Raw genomic sequence first — 13326 nt, forward strand, 5'->3', positions numbered from 1 at the left:
GATTCGGTGGATTAATGTGCATAAAAAGGATTATGGTAGACTAATCGGTCTTAATACTCAATGAAGCCTAATTCACCTTAGTCCACCCTAATACACCCTAATGCTTCTTCATATACATTAATCAATCTTAATATTCCCAATCCACCTTAATACAACCTAATCAACCAACATCGCCCCTAATGCACCTTAACTGCATGGGTACCGGGGCCTCCACAGGCCTTACCGCCTTTTGTCCCGGTCCCCTCATTTCCTTGAAAAGAAGAATAAACTTCACTTCACATGTATTTGCATAGGCCGCGTCGGAGTTGGTCCCGAGCTAAAGCTTCCTCTTAAGGCGAAATCCAAAATCATTCGCCACGATTTAGTGACCTCAATTGGAATGTTGCAAATCGGTTAATTAATGAGTGGACTAGGCCAGTATTTGTATACCATTAGTATATATCACTTAGTAAGCGCCACGGCGTGGAGTCTCGGATGTCTTGTTTGCAAATGGCTGAAGCTGCAAAGAACAGGAAAACTGAACGCTCATTCAGATTGCGGAGTTGCCTTTGAACGTTGTAGAGTAGTTCTCAAAAGCCTTTTCAGAGGCTGCTGCAGTTTTCCCAGCGTTCGCCTGAAATGCCTGGGACTCTCTGTCACGTTGAAGTCTACGAAAGCATTTTTATTTCACCCTTATCAGAGGAAATGTACCATTTCTTTCTTTAAAGCTCATTCACGCATGAGCAGGAACAGCCTGATCGTTTTTTTTATTGTGTAATATTGGGGTAAATCAATCACTGGGTAAACCTAAATTAGTAAGCCAAGTAAGCGATCGCCGTTATACTGTGTTTATTGACGTAGCCAAACGTTTCTGTATCTAGAGGTATGGGGTATCGTACTAGGGCTGATGCGGGTGCGCGAAGTTCATGCAATGGGTGCATTGAAGAGCCACCTTTTTGCGCACGCCCGTGGTCGCTACGGCCACTGGGCACCTATACCTAGTTGTAGGCGTCCTTGCATACATCCATGTCGTAAACTGAGGCTCCTTCGCCACATACGTCGGCGTACTGCTCCAGACAGCCGGCGGGAATGGAGTTCAACACGGCTTCTGAGACCCAAAGTGTACATTCTGAAAATAAATAAATAGAAACATGCCAGCAGTGTTTTCGTTCAACTTCGCGGGACTCGAGAACAGCTCGGGCAACAGCATAGAGGGCATCACAAATGGTTGAGTAGGCCACGTGACATACACGAGTAACAGGCGAATACTCTCGAGTAAGTTATTTCAAGTTTGTTTACTATTAAGAGAGCCTGTGGAACAAACTATGTTTCGCAATATTGAAGCGTCTAGCAAACGCAAAGGCAATTTTGGGTGCTTATGCCATGCCTTCTACTACACTTACCCGTGTGTCGAAAGGTTGCCTATTTATTTAACATAAAATAACTAAATCATAAATGCCCTAGCTTTGACGGATAGACGCGGACATGAATTCGCACAACCATTGTACTGATAGGAAAAAAAGAAAACATGAATTTCTTGGTAATTCCAATGGCTTGTCATGGTACACTGTATAGTGAACAAAAAAAAAAACATGTTGTGGGGTCTTGTAAGCTGGGCTGCGTCATTCCAGACCACTAGCCTTGGGCAATAGTCTCTGAACTGTTCTGTCACTGCCACTGTTCTTCATTGACACTGCATAGCTCACCCGCCGTGTATACAATTTGCGTATTCGAAGAATGTATCACACGAGAATCGTAGTATCAAACAGTAGTGAACGCACATGCAGCTGTTGAGAGAAATCTTGATGACAGACGGGCAGGTTGACCCAACAATAGGTTCGGATTGCCTACTTAAAGTTTAATATATAACAAGAAATAAAAGAAGGACAAAAATAATCGCAAGTGTATCCACTCGCACGAAAAACTGGGAAATGGCCAGCAGTGAGCACCATGAAATGAACAAAGTGGACATTGGATCTTTATGGCACCTTCAATACCCTAAATATTCTCTATTTCTGCGCCGCATCCAGATGGACGATTGTAGATAACATTTTGTTGACCATGTAACGTCGCAGAGTATCGCAAAGCGCTAGCTGCTGCTATAGGGAAGAATTGGGGAAAACGGGCGCGCCCTAGCGCGCGCGAAGAAAATCGTCGCTGTGCGACAAGCACAGGCTTCAAGCAGGAAGGAGTATGGTAAGGTTATTATTCTCTCGTCCCAAGCATGCGCCTGTCGCCTAATGGGCAGAAAGTGGGGGCTGTTGCGCTGTGGTACCCGGTTCGAATACTCCACGACATCGTAGGCATATGACTCTTTTTTTTTATTACAAGAGGAGAGGAAACACGAGAGGCTCGAATCTGAAATTCGCCAACTGTTCCGAATTTATCAGGACATTCCCAACTTTTGAGTAAATATCCAGAGTGCGGACTTGATGCAGTCGGGGCGGTCAGATGTCCCGACTTCTCAAGTATAATAGATATCAAAGCCCAAAATAGCTGTAGCATTTATCGCAACGTGAAGCAGCAATCAAGGAAGAGTTTCTGTCAAAATTATTGTCCTTGAAATAAAGCGAGTGCCGAGAAATGACAGTTAGAGCCCTGGATAGACACTTTGTGCTTCAAGAGATCTTTCCACAAAAGTTAACTGAAGATCAATGGCTTCTTAATCTTGCTGTAAGTGTTCGAGAAATGACGCAAACATCACACGTGTGCTCGTGGGCACGATCACTTGCGCTGGTTCTTGAATGCCTTTCTGAGTTATTTATATAAGCATTATATAGAAATGTGTAAAGAAGCGAGTTTTCTATTCTGTAGCTATGTGTTCGGCACGACAGAAGCGTGTATTAAGCATACGAGCCATCGTAACTTGCGTCATGCTTAGAGAGCTACCAGAGCATCGTATACAGTGCCGAGAAAGCCCTGAAGTTATTTCGGGTTTGTAATTCTCACGTCAGACGTTACTGCTAAAAGCGAGATGCTCCTGAGCCTTAAAGGGCCGGTTCAGCGCCCGGTCTGGATATTGCAAAGAAGCCAGCATGATGTGTGGATCATGCGATGGCTCATCGTGTTTGCAAAGTGTCGAACTGCTGTATCACACCAGAACAGCAGAAATTTCAAACCAAAGAGCGTGCTTCCTTTCTAAAAGCCTCATTTTCTGCAGTAGGATCAAGGTCACACACATAAACGCTTCTACGTCAAATACATTGTAACTTCACCATGTATGGCACGTGACGTCAGAAAATCATCCAATGCAGAACACACAGAACCGTCACTAGTACAGGTTACTTACGTACCGACAAAAAAAAAGAAACAAATAAAAAATAATGAGGTGAGGTTTGGAATATGAACGTGACACGGTCCCTCGGCTCTGAGATGCGCCGTTTGCGCATATGATTTGAGGCAAAGAAAGAAAGTGGTTGTTTCGCAGTGGAGCTTACCCCCTGGCATCTTGGAAATGCGACATTTCAGTTGCTCCTATCTCCTGTAATATTGAACCAATTTGAAGAATCTTTGCGGCGAACCAAGGAGTAGATGAGCAGTAGAACTTCCATTAATTGTGTTGAAGAAATATTGGTTAAGGGCTGGTGAGGTGCCCTCCAAAATGACAAAACTTACGGTCATGTGTATCTGCCGAACTCGTCCTCCTTTTCAAATAGATAATGTAGCTGAGTAACTCCTTTCGTTGCACAGCGGTAACCACATGTGTCGCGCGATTGCTAAGCATTTTCCGCCTTAATTTCGCACTGCGCAACAACCTTTTTGTTCTCAGCGTCTCCAGGATTACCATGAAGTTTTAGCTTTGGTCCCTGAATTTCAGGAACATGCCGCGTTTCTCCCTCGTGGCATCGTCTGTCCAGAGGTTACGCCGGGCAGCTGGCGTCTACTCAACTGTGAATTTTTTGTCTCTTTTCGAAGGTTTCACTTATTTTTCACTGTTGTCGGTTGCTTGCAGGAAGTGCGCATGCTGCAGAATCTTCAGGAAAGCATTTCGCCGCATTATAAGCATGCCGCGGAAGAAGGAGGTGGGTGGTTGCAATCCCGGCCGCATTTCGGTGCGGGTGATATGCAAAAACACTCTTGTACTCATATTTCTATGTACGTTAAATGCCTCCCAGTAGTCAAAATTATTCTAGTGCCCCCACTACAGTGAGCCTCACAATCAGATGGTCGTTTTGGCAAAAAAAGAGACAGAATTTAATTTAATTTAGAATAAAGTTCGAGCGCGAACGTGATATGTACCAAGCTGCGGCGACACGCTGGAAAATAGCGGCGTCTCCTTGACAAGTATATCAACTCGGTGAGTTGCGGCCCTATAACGTAAAACTATTCCAATATGTTTTTATTCCAATCTCCTGACGTCAAATTTGCGTAACCGCCGACGCAAGCATCAGGCGGTCACCCGCAGGGTTGTCTGAACAGACCAATCAAACGGTCTCCTCCTTTATAGGAGGTCTATTTTGTTTGCTTTAAAAACGAACAACATTGCCTACACTGAGCTGCTTGTCTTGTCTAATTTGCTGATAAGAGACGAGGAGCGATTGGTCCCCTTTCGCCTTGTTGGCTTGCGGTGTCTAGTCAAAAATTTCGGCGGCATGGAACGGAATGTTAAGAATGCAGCTAAAACGGATCCTCGGCAAAGAAGAGTTGGCAGAGCGAGGTGGTAAACGTGCCGAAAGTGCTCGAAAAGGTTACACGGCCACGCAAAAAGTTTTATGGTACGCAAAGAAACACATGCTCTTCGGCAGCTGCGAATAGCCAGTGCCTGAGCGATCGGCGGCAGCCATCTTTTATTTCTTTCGGAACGGGGCAGGCTTGCGGCTATTCAGAGAAAAATTCAGTTTTGTTCGGCATATTACCGCATCTTTAACACGTCACTTTGACGCGGTGAGTTTTCGCGGTTGTGTGAAGTGGGTGCAGCCCGAAAACGTTTGACCAATAACGGAGGGGTTATGACGAAAAGGCGTCGAATCAGAAACAGCCATTTTTCTTCAGTCCAATCGTGCATAATCAGAGCGTACACTTCATATGAGATGGGGAGCTATCGCGGTTTGCGTGACATCGCGTGACTGTCACACCGAGTGGGGGTGGCCCAAAAAGAGTTTTTGACCAATCGCGGAAGGCTGACTGCAGAATTGGAATAGAAAAATTTTGGAATAGCTTTACGTTATAGCGCCCTTGGTGGTCCGGTCACAAGGACCATGGAAACGCATGGCGGTAGTAGACGACAGGGAATATGGCGCGCTTTCATTCGAACTCCTCAGTGGGCTGTCGCCAGGGCCGCTTTCGACAATCTGAAAAGGTCCATTACCTGATGGTGAAGGTTTCGGCCGGAATTGCAGCGAGATCGTCGCGAAGTCTGAATGTAGACGGACCAACGGTGTGGGACAGGAGCTATGTACACAATCAATATACGGCTAAGATTGTTTCCATGTGGTTGACGCTTCGTAAAACGTCACTGGCGGCGTTTGCCAAAGTTTTGGCTACATGCTTCGTGACCAATGTTAAGCAAGCCAGAGTCAAATACGGTATACACGAGTATTCCAAGATACAGTATATAATCGCTATTGCATTAAAATTTGAACCAAGTTCTGATATTGCTTTCTTCTGAAAACGGATGCTCGTTTATTTTCCACAGAAATGACGACGAATGTCGCAGTGGGGCTGGGGCAGTGCTCTGGAAGCTGCAGAATATGTGCCAATCAGTGAGCAAGCGGGGCGTAAAGCACATAAAAAGAAACAGGCCGGGGCACACACTTCACACAGAAGCACGCACCAATGTACATTACTTACGGTCTCCGAAGTGAGGAACTTCTAGGACTGCGCAGTCCTTGTAGTCCGTGTAGAGGAAGCGACCGACTTCAACGGGAGCGCTTTCTGCAATTTGAAACAGAGCACACTCACGAAGGTTTTCTCCGCACCACTGCATCGGAAGACCTCACGCACCTATCTAATGGATGTGTCACTACATCCGCCATAGCTGAGATGGCGGAGGCGCGATGGGACACAAAGGATACTAATTTGATTTAGCGGCGTGTGAATTTCAATACTGCCGATGAACACAGGCAAGCGGGCGTGTGTCCCATTCTGAGCAATACAGCAAATGTTAAACAAGATATATTAAACATAACTGCATTTTTATCACAAGCAATAGTGACTCACTGCAGAACCACTATGCGCGGAGTAGCGGCCTCACAGTGCACCAACCTGTGGTCCTCGCTCAAGTACGGTGTACAAATGACACCTAATAGATGCATGAATGCTATGTGCGTCTCCTTTGAAATGGGGTGGTAGGTTGAGCCACCAAGCTTTTCTCGTTATTTTGCCGATGCTATTGCCTATCTTGTTCTACTTTTTTTTACAGGTAAGACCCGCCGTGGTTGCTCAGTGGCTATGGTGTTGAGCTGCTGAGCACGAGGTCGCGGGATCGAATCCCGGCCACGGCCGCCGCATTTCGATGGGGGCGAAATGCGAAAACACCCGTGTACTTAGATTTAGGTGTACGTTAAAGAACCCCGGGTGGTCGAAATTTCCGGAGTCCTCCACTACGGCGTGCCTCATAATCAGAAAGTGGTTTTGGCACCTAAAACCCCGTAATTTTTTTACAGATAAAAAATAACGAACACAAAACTTTCTGAGCCATTATTGGAAACGTTGTTTTTTATACGCATCCGTTGTTCGTGATGCCCCTACTTTCTTTGTCACCAAACCTCCAACCACCTTTTACTGATCTCTGAAAGGCACATGTATCCTTTTCCCCTGCTATTCCGGAACCCATGGGCTTCGAAGAAGCCAGCGGAGCGTAAACCGACAGCAGGGTGGATATGTTCACTTAATAATAAAAACATGTTCCCTGGTTTCCATAGCTCTACCGCAGCAAGCACAGGCTTGTTCTTGTGATCTCGCTTCGAAAAGTGAAGCGCTTCCCTTTGAGTTGTCATAAATACGCGTAGTTTCTTTCCTGATTTCGCTTTTACCTCTTAACGAAGCCGGTTTCTTTTCCATTGCCACCATGCCTCTCTGACTTTGCGCTTAACGTTCTCTATTGCCATGTTGCATACTATAGCAGTCGCATACTTGCTGGCTAGCGGTCTAGCTCTTTTACTCTATCGTGTGTCAGTACTTTTTCTCTAGAACAAATTATAGCAGAACTCATCTCTCGATGACTATCGATGGTAAAGCGAATAGCAATCCACCAATATAGCGACAGACCCTTGACTTCAAGCAAACAACCGCATTTCCCAATGTCAGACCTGGCACAATTAGATCTTTCCACATACCCCGGAAAACCTCGTGCCTATTGTATCCCCATAGCGCTGTTTTTCTATACTGCCTGATTTCTCTTCCTCCGCGCAATTATAGTTTTTTTGGTGTTTCCATTTATCAATTGCCATCTTTTATCCAAACACAGATACATATGTATCTTTTACTCGAGGCATTTCTTGGCCCTGTGTTGACAATGCCTGGTCACTGTTCTCATTGAATATTTGGAGATCTGATTTCTAACGCTAGATGTGAATACCAAATTCTCACCTTCCTGTCCACAGACAGACATTGCATATCACTTTTTGTGAACAAGCAACACAATGTCGTCCGCATAAAACAAATGTGGATACTGCTGCTCTACAATTGTGCCCGCCTGTATGTATGAGAGATTAAATGCGATATCAATTAATTCTAGTGCCCTCTTCATCCTTACGATGTACATCATAAGCAGTGAATGGGATAAAGGACAGCCCTGTCTCAGTTCATTGTTGATATCAACTTTCTCTTCGCTCCCAATCACTTTCCATTCCATGCAAAGAGTATTTTTTAGGTAAATCTCCCTCAGACACAGTATACAATCGTCGCCTAAGCGTTCCCCTCCCAGAATATGGCACAAAATGTTGCGGCCTACGTTGTCATACGCTCCGGTAATGTCTAACAAAGCCACGCATAGCGGTTTGCTTTCTTCTTTAAATATTTCAATACAATTAGTAAGACCAAATAAGTTATTCTCCAGGCGCTACCGATTGTGAAGCCATTCTGAAGCTCTCCCAATGTGCGATTATTTTCTGCCGTGTGCGATCCAACCCATTTTTATTCTTCTATGTATTTCCTTCTCATGATCACGGTTACCTGTGATTAATTGACATAGGTAAGCGTACACTCTAAAACAAGATCACACCCTTTGAGTGGTATCTTGCCACACAACAATAAACGTCATCTGTCTTGTCCGCATTTCCTTTCTTTAACGCTGCGAGCTCTGTACTTCCCTGTAATGAATTGCACGCGCGTTATCAGCATGGCATAGCATTCCCGACTAGAAAGTAGCGGGCGCGGCGTTTTCCAGAAAGGAAACGCAAGCAAGGCAGATTACGATTATTGTTGTGCGGCAGATATACACTCCAAAGGGTGTACCTTTGTCAAAAGTGTACTCCTTCTGAACTCTTGCTCCCTTGCTCGGCTATTGATCATTATCTTGTCTTCTGCATATCAATCTTCAACCCCACCCTTACCCTCTCCCTGTTAAGGTACTCAATCATTTGTTGTAACTCGTCCCCACTGTTGCTGAGCAGGACAATGCTTCTGCAAACCAAAGGTTGCTGAGATATTCGCCATTGATCCTAACTCCTAAGCCTTCCCAGTTTAGTAGCTTGAATACTTCTTCCAAGCATGTAGTGAATAACATTGGAGAGATTGTGTCTACTTGTGTGACGCCTTTCTTTATAGGTATCTTTCTACTTTTATTGTGGAGAAGTATGGTAACTGTTGGGTCTCTGTAGATAGTTTCCAAGATATTTAAGTAAACATCCTGTGGCCCTTGATTACGTAACGCCTTTATGACTGCTGGTATTTCTACTGAATCAAATGCATTTTCGTAGTCTATGAAAGCCTTATAGAAAGGCTGATTGTACTCTGGATTTCTAGAGTAGCTGATTAATGACATGGATGTGATCCATTGTAGAGCATCCCTTCCTAAGGCCGACCTGTTCTCTTGGTTGACTGAAGTCCAGTGTTGCCCTTATTCAATTGGTAATTATCTCAGTGGATATTTTATACAATACTGGAAGTAAGTTTATGGGCCTATAATTTTTCAATTTTTTAACTTCTCCCTTTTTGTGGATTAGTATAATGTTGGCATTCTTCCAGTTCTCTGGGACCCTTGAAGTCGTGAGACAGTTCGTATAAAAGGCCGCCAGCTATTCAAGCATTATAGCTCCACCATCTTTGATTAAATCTGCTGGTATTCAATCAATCTTTGTTTCACATTCATTCATTTACAAAAAATGAACGCTGGGACAAGAACTAAGAGCTGTTCTTTTGCAGCTTAACAAGGTTCTTGCCCGTATCCATGACAACGGGGACATAAGAAAATAATGTCTGAACACTTAAGTGCGTGCAATGTACAAATGTATAAGTAAAAACGTGTATGGCGAAATGTACAATCAGTAATACAAAGCAGTATGTTAGTCAGTACAAATGACATATATGAATATACAGTGTTATGTACAATCAGTGATACAAAGCAGTGTAGTTAGTCAGTACAAATGACATATATACAGTATATAACAGAAATACATAATTATTTTCAATTGCTGAAAAATTTATCATAAATCGTTCTCTTAACATACGGAAACATAGATAGCAAATGAAGGTGTGCATAAATGCCTTGCAGGTTGCATCCTATATGCGAAAATGGCATCAAAACGTAAAATTACTTAATTAAAGGAGGTAAGTAGTGACTTCCCCTAGCCAAAGGAACGTTTAAAAATAATTACTCCGTTTGATTTAGGAAGTCTCGTATTGTTTTCCTAGTAATGTCAGTTATTTCGACACCGTTTTCATGAAGTTTATTTATTAAGGATGGGACGGGACTGGATAAACGATTTGATCCACAGTTTGTACGGGAGAGTGGTAGCTGCCGTCTCTTTCTTTCCCGAATGTTATAGGATACATCTGATGGTTCTGTTAGGTTGCACAACCCCATGAACGCTTCATTGTTATACTTAAGGTACCTCTGGTATTTTAGGGCAAGGTTAACGTCATATAAACTTGCCAGACAAATGATATTAAACTTCCATTTTGTCCTGCTGCTTTTCTCCGTTTCATGTCTTTTTAGGCCTTGGTAACTTCATCGCTAGTTATAGAAGAGCCTCTGTAACTTGTTCGTTATTTCTTTCAATGGAGGCATCGTGGCTGCTCTGGGTACTGTAAAGGTGAGTATAGAATTCTTCCGCAACTTTTAGTATATCTTCGAAATTGCTGAAGGTATGAGTGTTAATCGATATTCTTCTTCCTACAGTTGCAACAAGTTACCTACATCTTCAAAGTGCAATCAGTTTGATTCAGATTGGCCCAGCACGTAGTTGTCTCATGAAAGCATTGCATTTTGCATGCATTTGTATAGGGCAGTTGTACTTGGCCTCGTGATAACTTTTCCTTTTAGCCAGCACAGGCGAAGCCGGCACTTGCCCTCGCTCCGCTATGTGTCTGGAGTGAAGCAATATATGCTTCGTATTAATAAAATTGCAGCACAACGTCCCCATGCCCTCGTCCTTCATGCATGCATGAATAACAGAGGTAGTACTAATGTAAGAGCGCCTAAAGCAATGAGCCAGATGTTTTAGTGAGAACTCTACGGGAAACAATAATTTGCCTACTCGACCAAATATTTTTTTCAAAAATGCACAAATTCATTGCCAAGGTAACACTTGCCGTTTGCGCTGTCTTCTGATTTTCGCCACACCATCGAAGACACGAAATGACGTGCAAGTTGCCCTTGTCGATATATATATATATATATATATATATATATATATATATATATATATATATATATATAAATCGAATTGGTTATTTTAATACGATCGGTTCCTTTTATTTTAGAGCGCAGCTCTTATGCACCCGTTAAAGCATCCAGCGAGTACGTCTATACCGATGCCATATATGGAAGCAAAGAGCTGCATGAGATCAGGTCTGTCTGTGGCGGCTGCTGTGAATCGCATCCACGCGTCACCCACGCGCTGCCTCTCGCGGTTTCTTGATTAGCGAGGCAATCGTGTCACACTCGTACCACACACGCCGCAGTAGACAGATTGTCCGCGCCTGCTATGCTACTGACGGCGTTCTCTTTCTAATATAAACCGTATATTTATGCAGGGTGTAGCAGCTATCATGCACCAAGATTTAAAGAGATGCAAATGCCAAGTAAGTGAAGAGAACTAAGGTAATGCTGTTTGCCGTCGCTTGGAAATACTCAGATTCTGTTTTCTTTTTCATACCGCCTAATTACATATGTAGCCTTAATTAATTAATCAACTTCTAAATATAAATAGATGAAAGGTGTCAAAGAGAAAGTTTAGAGCAGCACGAAAAGCTCCCGATACAGCATTCTGTTGCTCAGTACGTGCTACATAAAGATTCCTTTTTCCCCGCGAGAGAGAAGCCTGCGAACATACGCAAAATTGCCGCGCGACTGGTCACTCGAGGCACTTTGCATGTATTCGCGGTCTTCTTTCACGCTCGGAAAAACACTTTTATGTAGCACTTATTGAGCAACAGAAAGCTGCATCGGGAAATTTTCAAGTTGTTCTGCAATTTCCTTATTGACAGTTTTCATCTAATTATAATATTTTAGTTCAATAATTAATTAAGACAAATTGTGTAATTAGGTGAAATATAATCCGAGTGGTGTCAAGCGACGGAAAACAACATTATCTTGGTTCTGTCCAGCAGCGCGGCAGCTGCCTGTATTTAAGTCTTGGTGCGTGATAGTTGGGACACCCTTTATTATCATAATACAAAATATTGACATGCGTAATGAAAACACATATAGAGCTGCGCTCAAATTTCGTAGTAGGGAGTAATGCACTTGCCGGTCAATTTTTTCAACTCTTCTGGTGTTTCAGTGCTCAAGTCTCGAATGGGGGGCCCGCGTGGCTTGTATTGATGACATAGATGTACAATAAAGTTAAGTTTGGAAAAGTATTTCTTAACACTCCATTTGCATTTAGTTAGGGGAGTGTGGTTGACTAACAGAGGAGAAAATTGAGGACTAAATCGCCGTTTTCCAACAGCCGAACTTCTGAGCAGCCGTGCCGATACAACAGTACGGCGCCACGAGTTTCAAAGCAATTTCGCATGTTTCAGCCTCAGTGAGGAAATATCCGAAAGAATTTAGGTTGAGCCTTTGCGTACTGTTCAGAGTACATCAGTCATTGCTTATCGATAAGCTGTTAAATGCTCCCGAGAGGGCGGTGCATTGGCGTGGAAACCCGAAGCTTCTTTTGATATTGACATGTTTTCTGGCTCGCCAATATGCCGTTCACCGTGAGACTGGTTACTTTGGCATTCCGATCCAGCTCACCTTAACAGTGCTTCTTTAGTGTGGCTTTGTTGCTGAGGGTGGCAAAAAGGGTGGCATACGTAAGCCACACCCGTGCAAGTCACTTTCAATTTTTCTTTAATGCCTAAATCGTAGCCAATTTCTCGCATTCCTGGACAGGACACAGCGCGGCCTTCCTGAGGCTTTGTAGGGCACTGAGGCCTAGTAATAGAGAAATGTACGATATATGGATTACCCTCTTTAAAGTCTTATTCAATGTGGTTTGCGCGGCTGTTATGGCTGTTTCTTGAGCTTTAAACGACCCTTCAAAGTTATGAAATTCTGTGGTTTTCGTCAATCTTCGAAGAAGTCCTTCAGGCCTAATAAAGGAAAGCTTTACGTCACTCAGTCACCAGAAATTAAAATAAATAAGGGTAGTACACTTCAATCAAAATGGTTTAGCGTTTGCTAAATAATAATGGTATCTAATTTTACACGAACATGGAGTGTCCGAGGTTACTTTTTACGTCATAATCAAGCGTATCTTGCATGGTTTGTAATTTTCCTAGAGCATAAAAGGGTGTGGAACGTAGAATGTGGATTTTCTGCTCAGTTGGCTGTGCTGTATCCACTGGTTTCATTCGTTCTTGGCCTTGTATTTCATGCACTGTACAAAAAAGTGGTGTTTGTTTTATATTATTATTTAAACTGATTCTCCAAGCTTTAGAAAAACAATTAATTTGGGCCCTTGTATTTGCACAAAATTTTAGCAGTCTATTACAAATTTTTGTCGCAGCAGTAATTGCAATTCATTGCTTTCGTTTTGCTGCAATTGAACAGCCATTCACATTGTCTCGACAGTTTAAAAGTGTCAACATTGTGCCCCCCATGGGTATACGAATACGGAGGGCTCGAGCAGATCCTAAGTTGCTCACTCGGGTTCTTTATTCCTTCTTCCCGCTGCGGCAAACTGGCTATGCTATTTGCGCCGATATTATTTTTGTCAAATGTATAATCTAGAGATTTCAATAACGTAATTGCAA

At 43.2% G+C, this 13326-nt stretch overlaps 1 protein-coding gene across 1 annotated transcript in view; it reads right to left on the reverse strand.

Annotated features, from left to right (window-relative positions):
- Positions 1-767: 767 nt before the first annotated feature.
- Positions 768-13326, reverse strand: part of LOC126523531 (uncharacterized) — a 42903-nt gene continuing 30344 nt past the window's right edge. The window contains exons 4-5 of the mRNA XM_050172132.3: positions 5770-5853; positions 768-1108 (exon numbers count right to left, since the gene is read on the reverse strand). Of these exons, the coding sequence (XP_050028089.2) occupies positions 978-1108; positions 5770-5853 (215 nt within the window). The 3' untranslated portion in view covers positions 768-977. The remainder of the gene's footprint in view (positions 1109-5769; positions 5854-13326) is intronic.

The sequence above is a fragment of the Dermacentor andersoni genome, chromosome 6, assembly GCF_023375885.2.
Source record: "Dermacentor andersoni chromosome 6, qqDerAnde1_hic_scaffold, whole genome shotgun sequence".
In the NCBI taxonomy this organism is placed as follows: Eukaryota; Metazoa; Arthropoda; class Arachnida; order Ixodida; family Ixodidae; genus Dermacentor; species Dermacentor andersoni.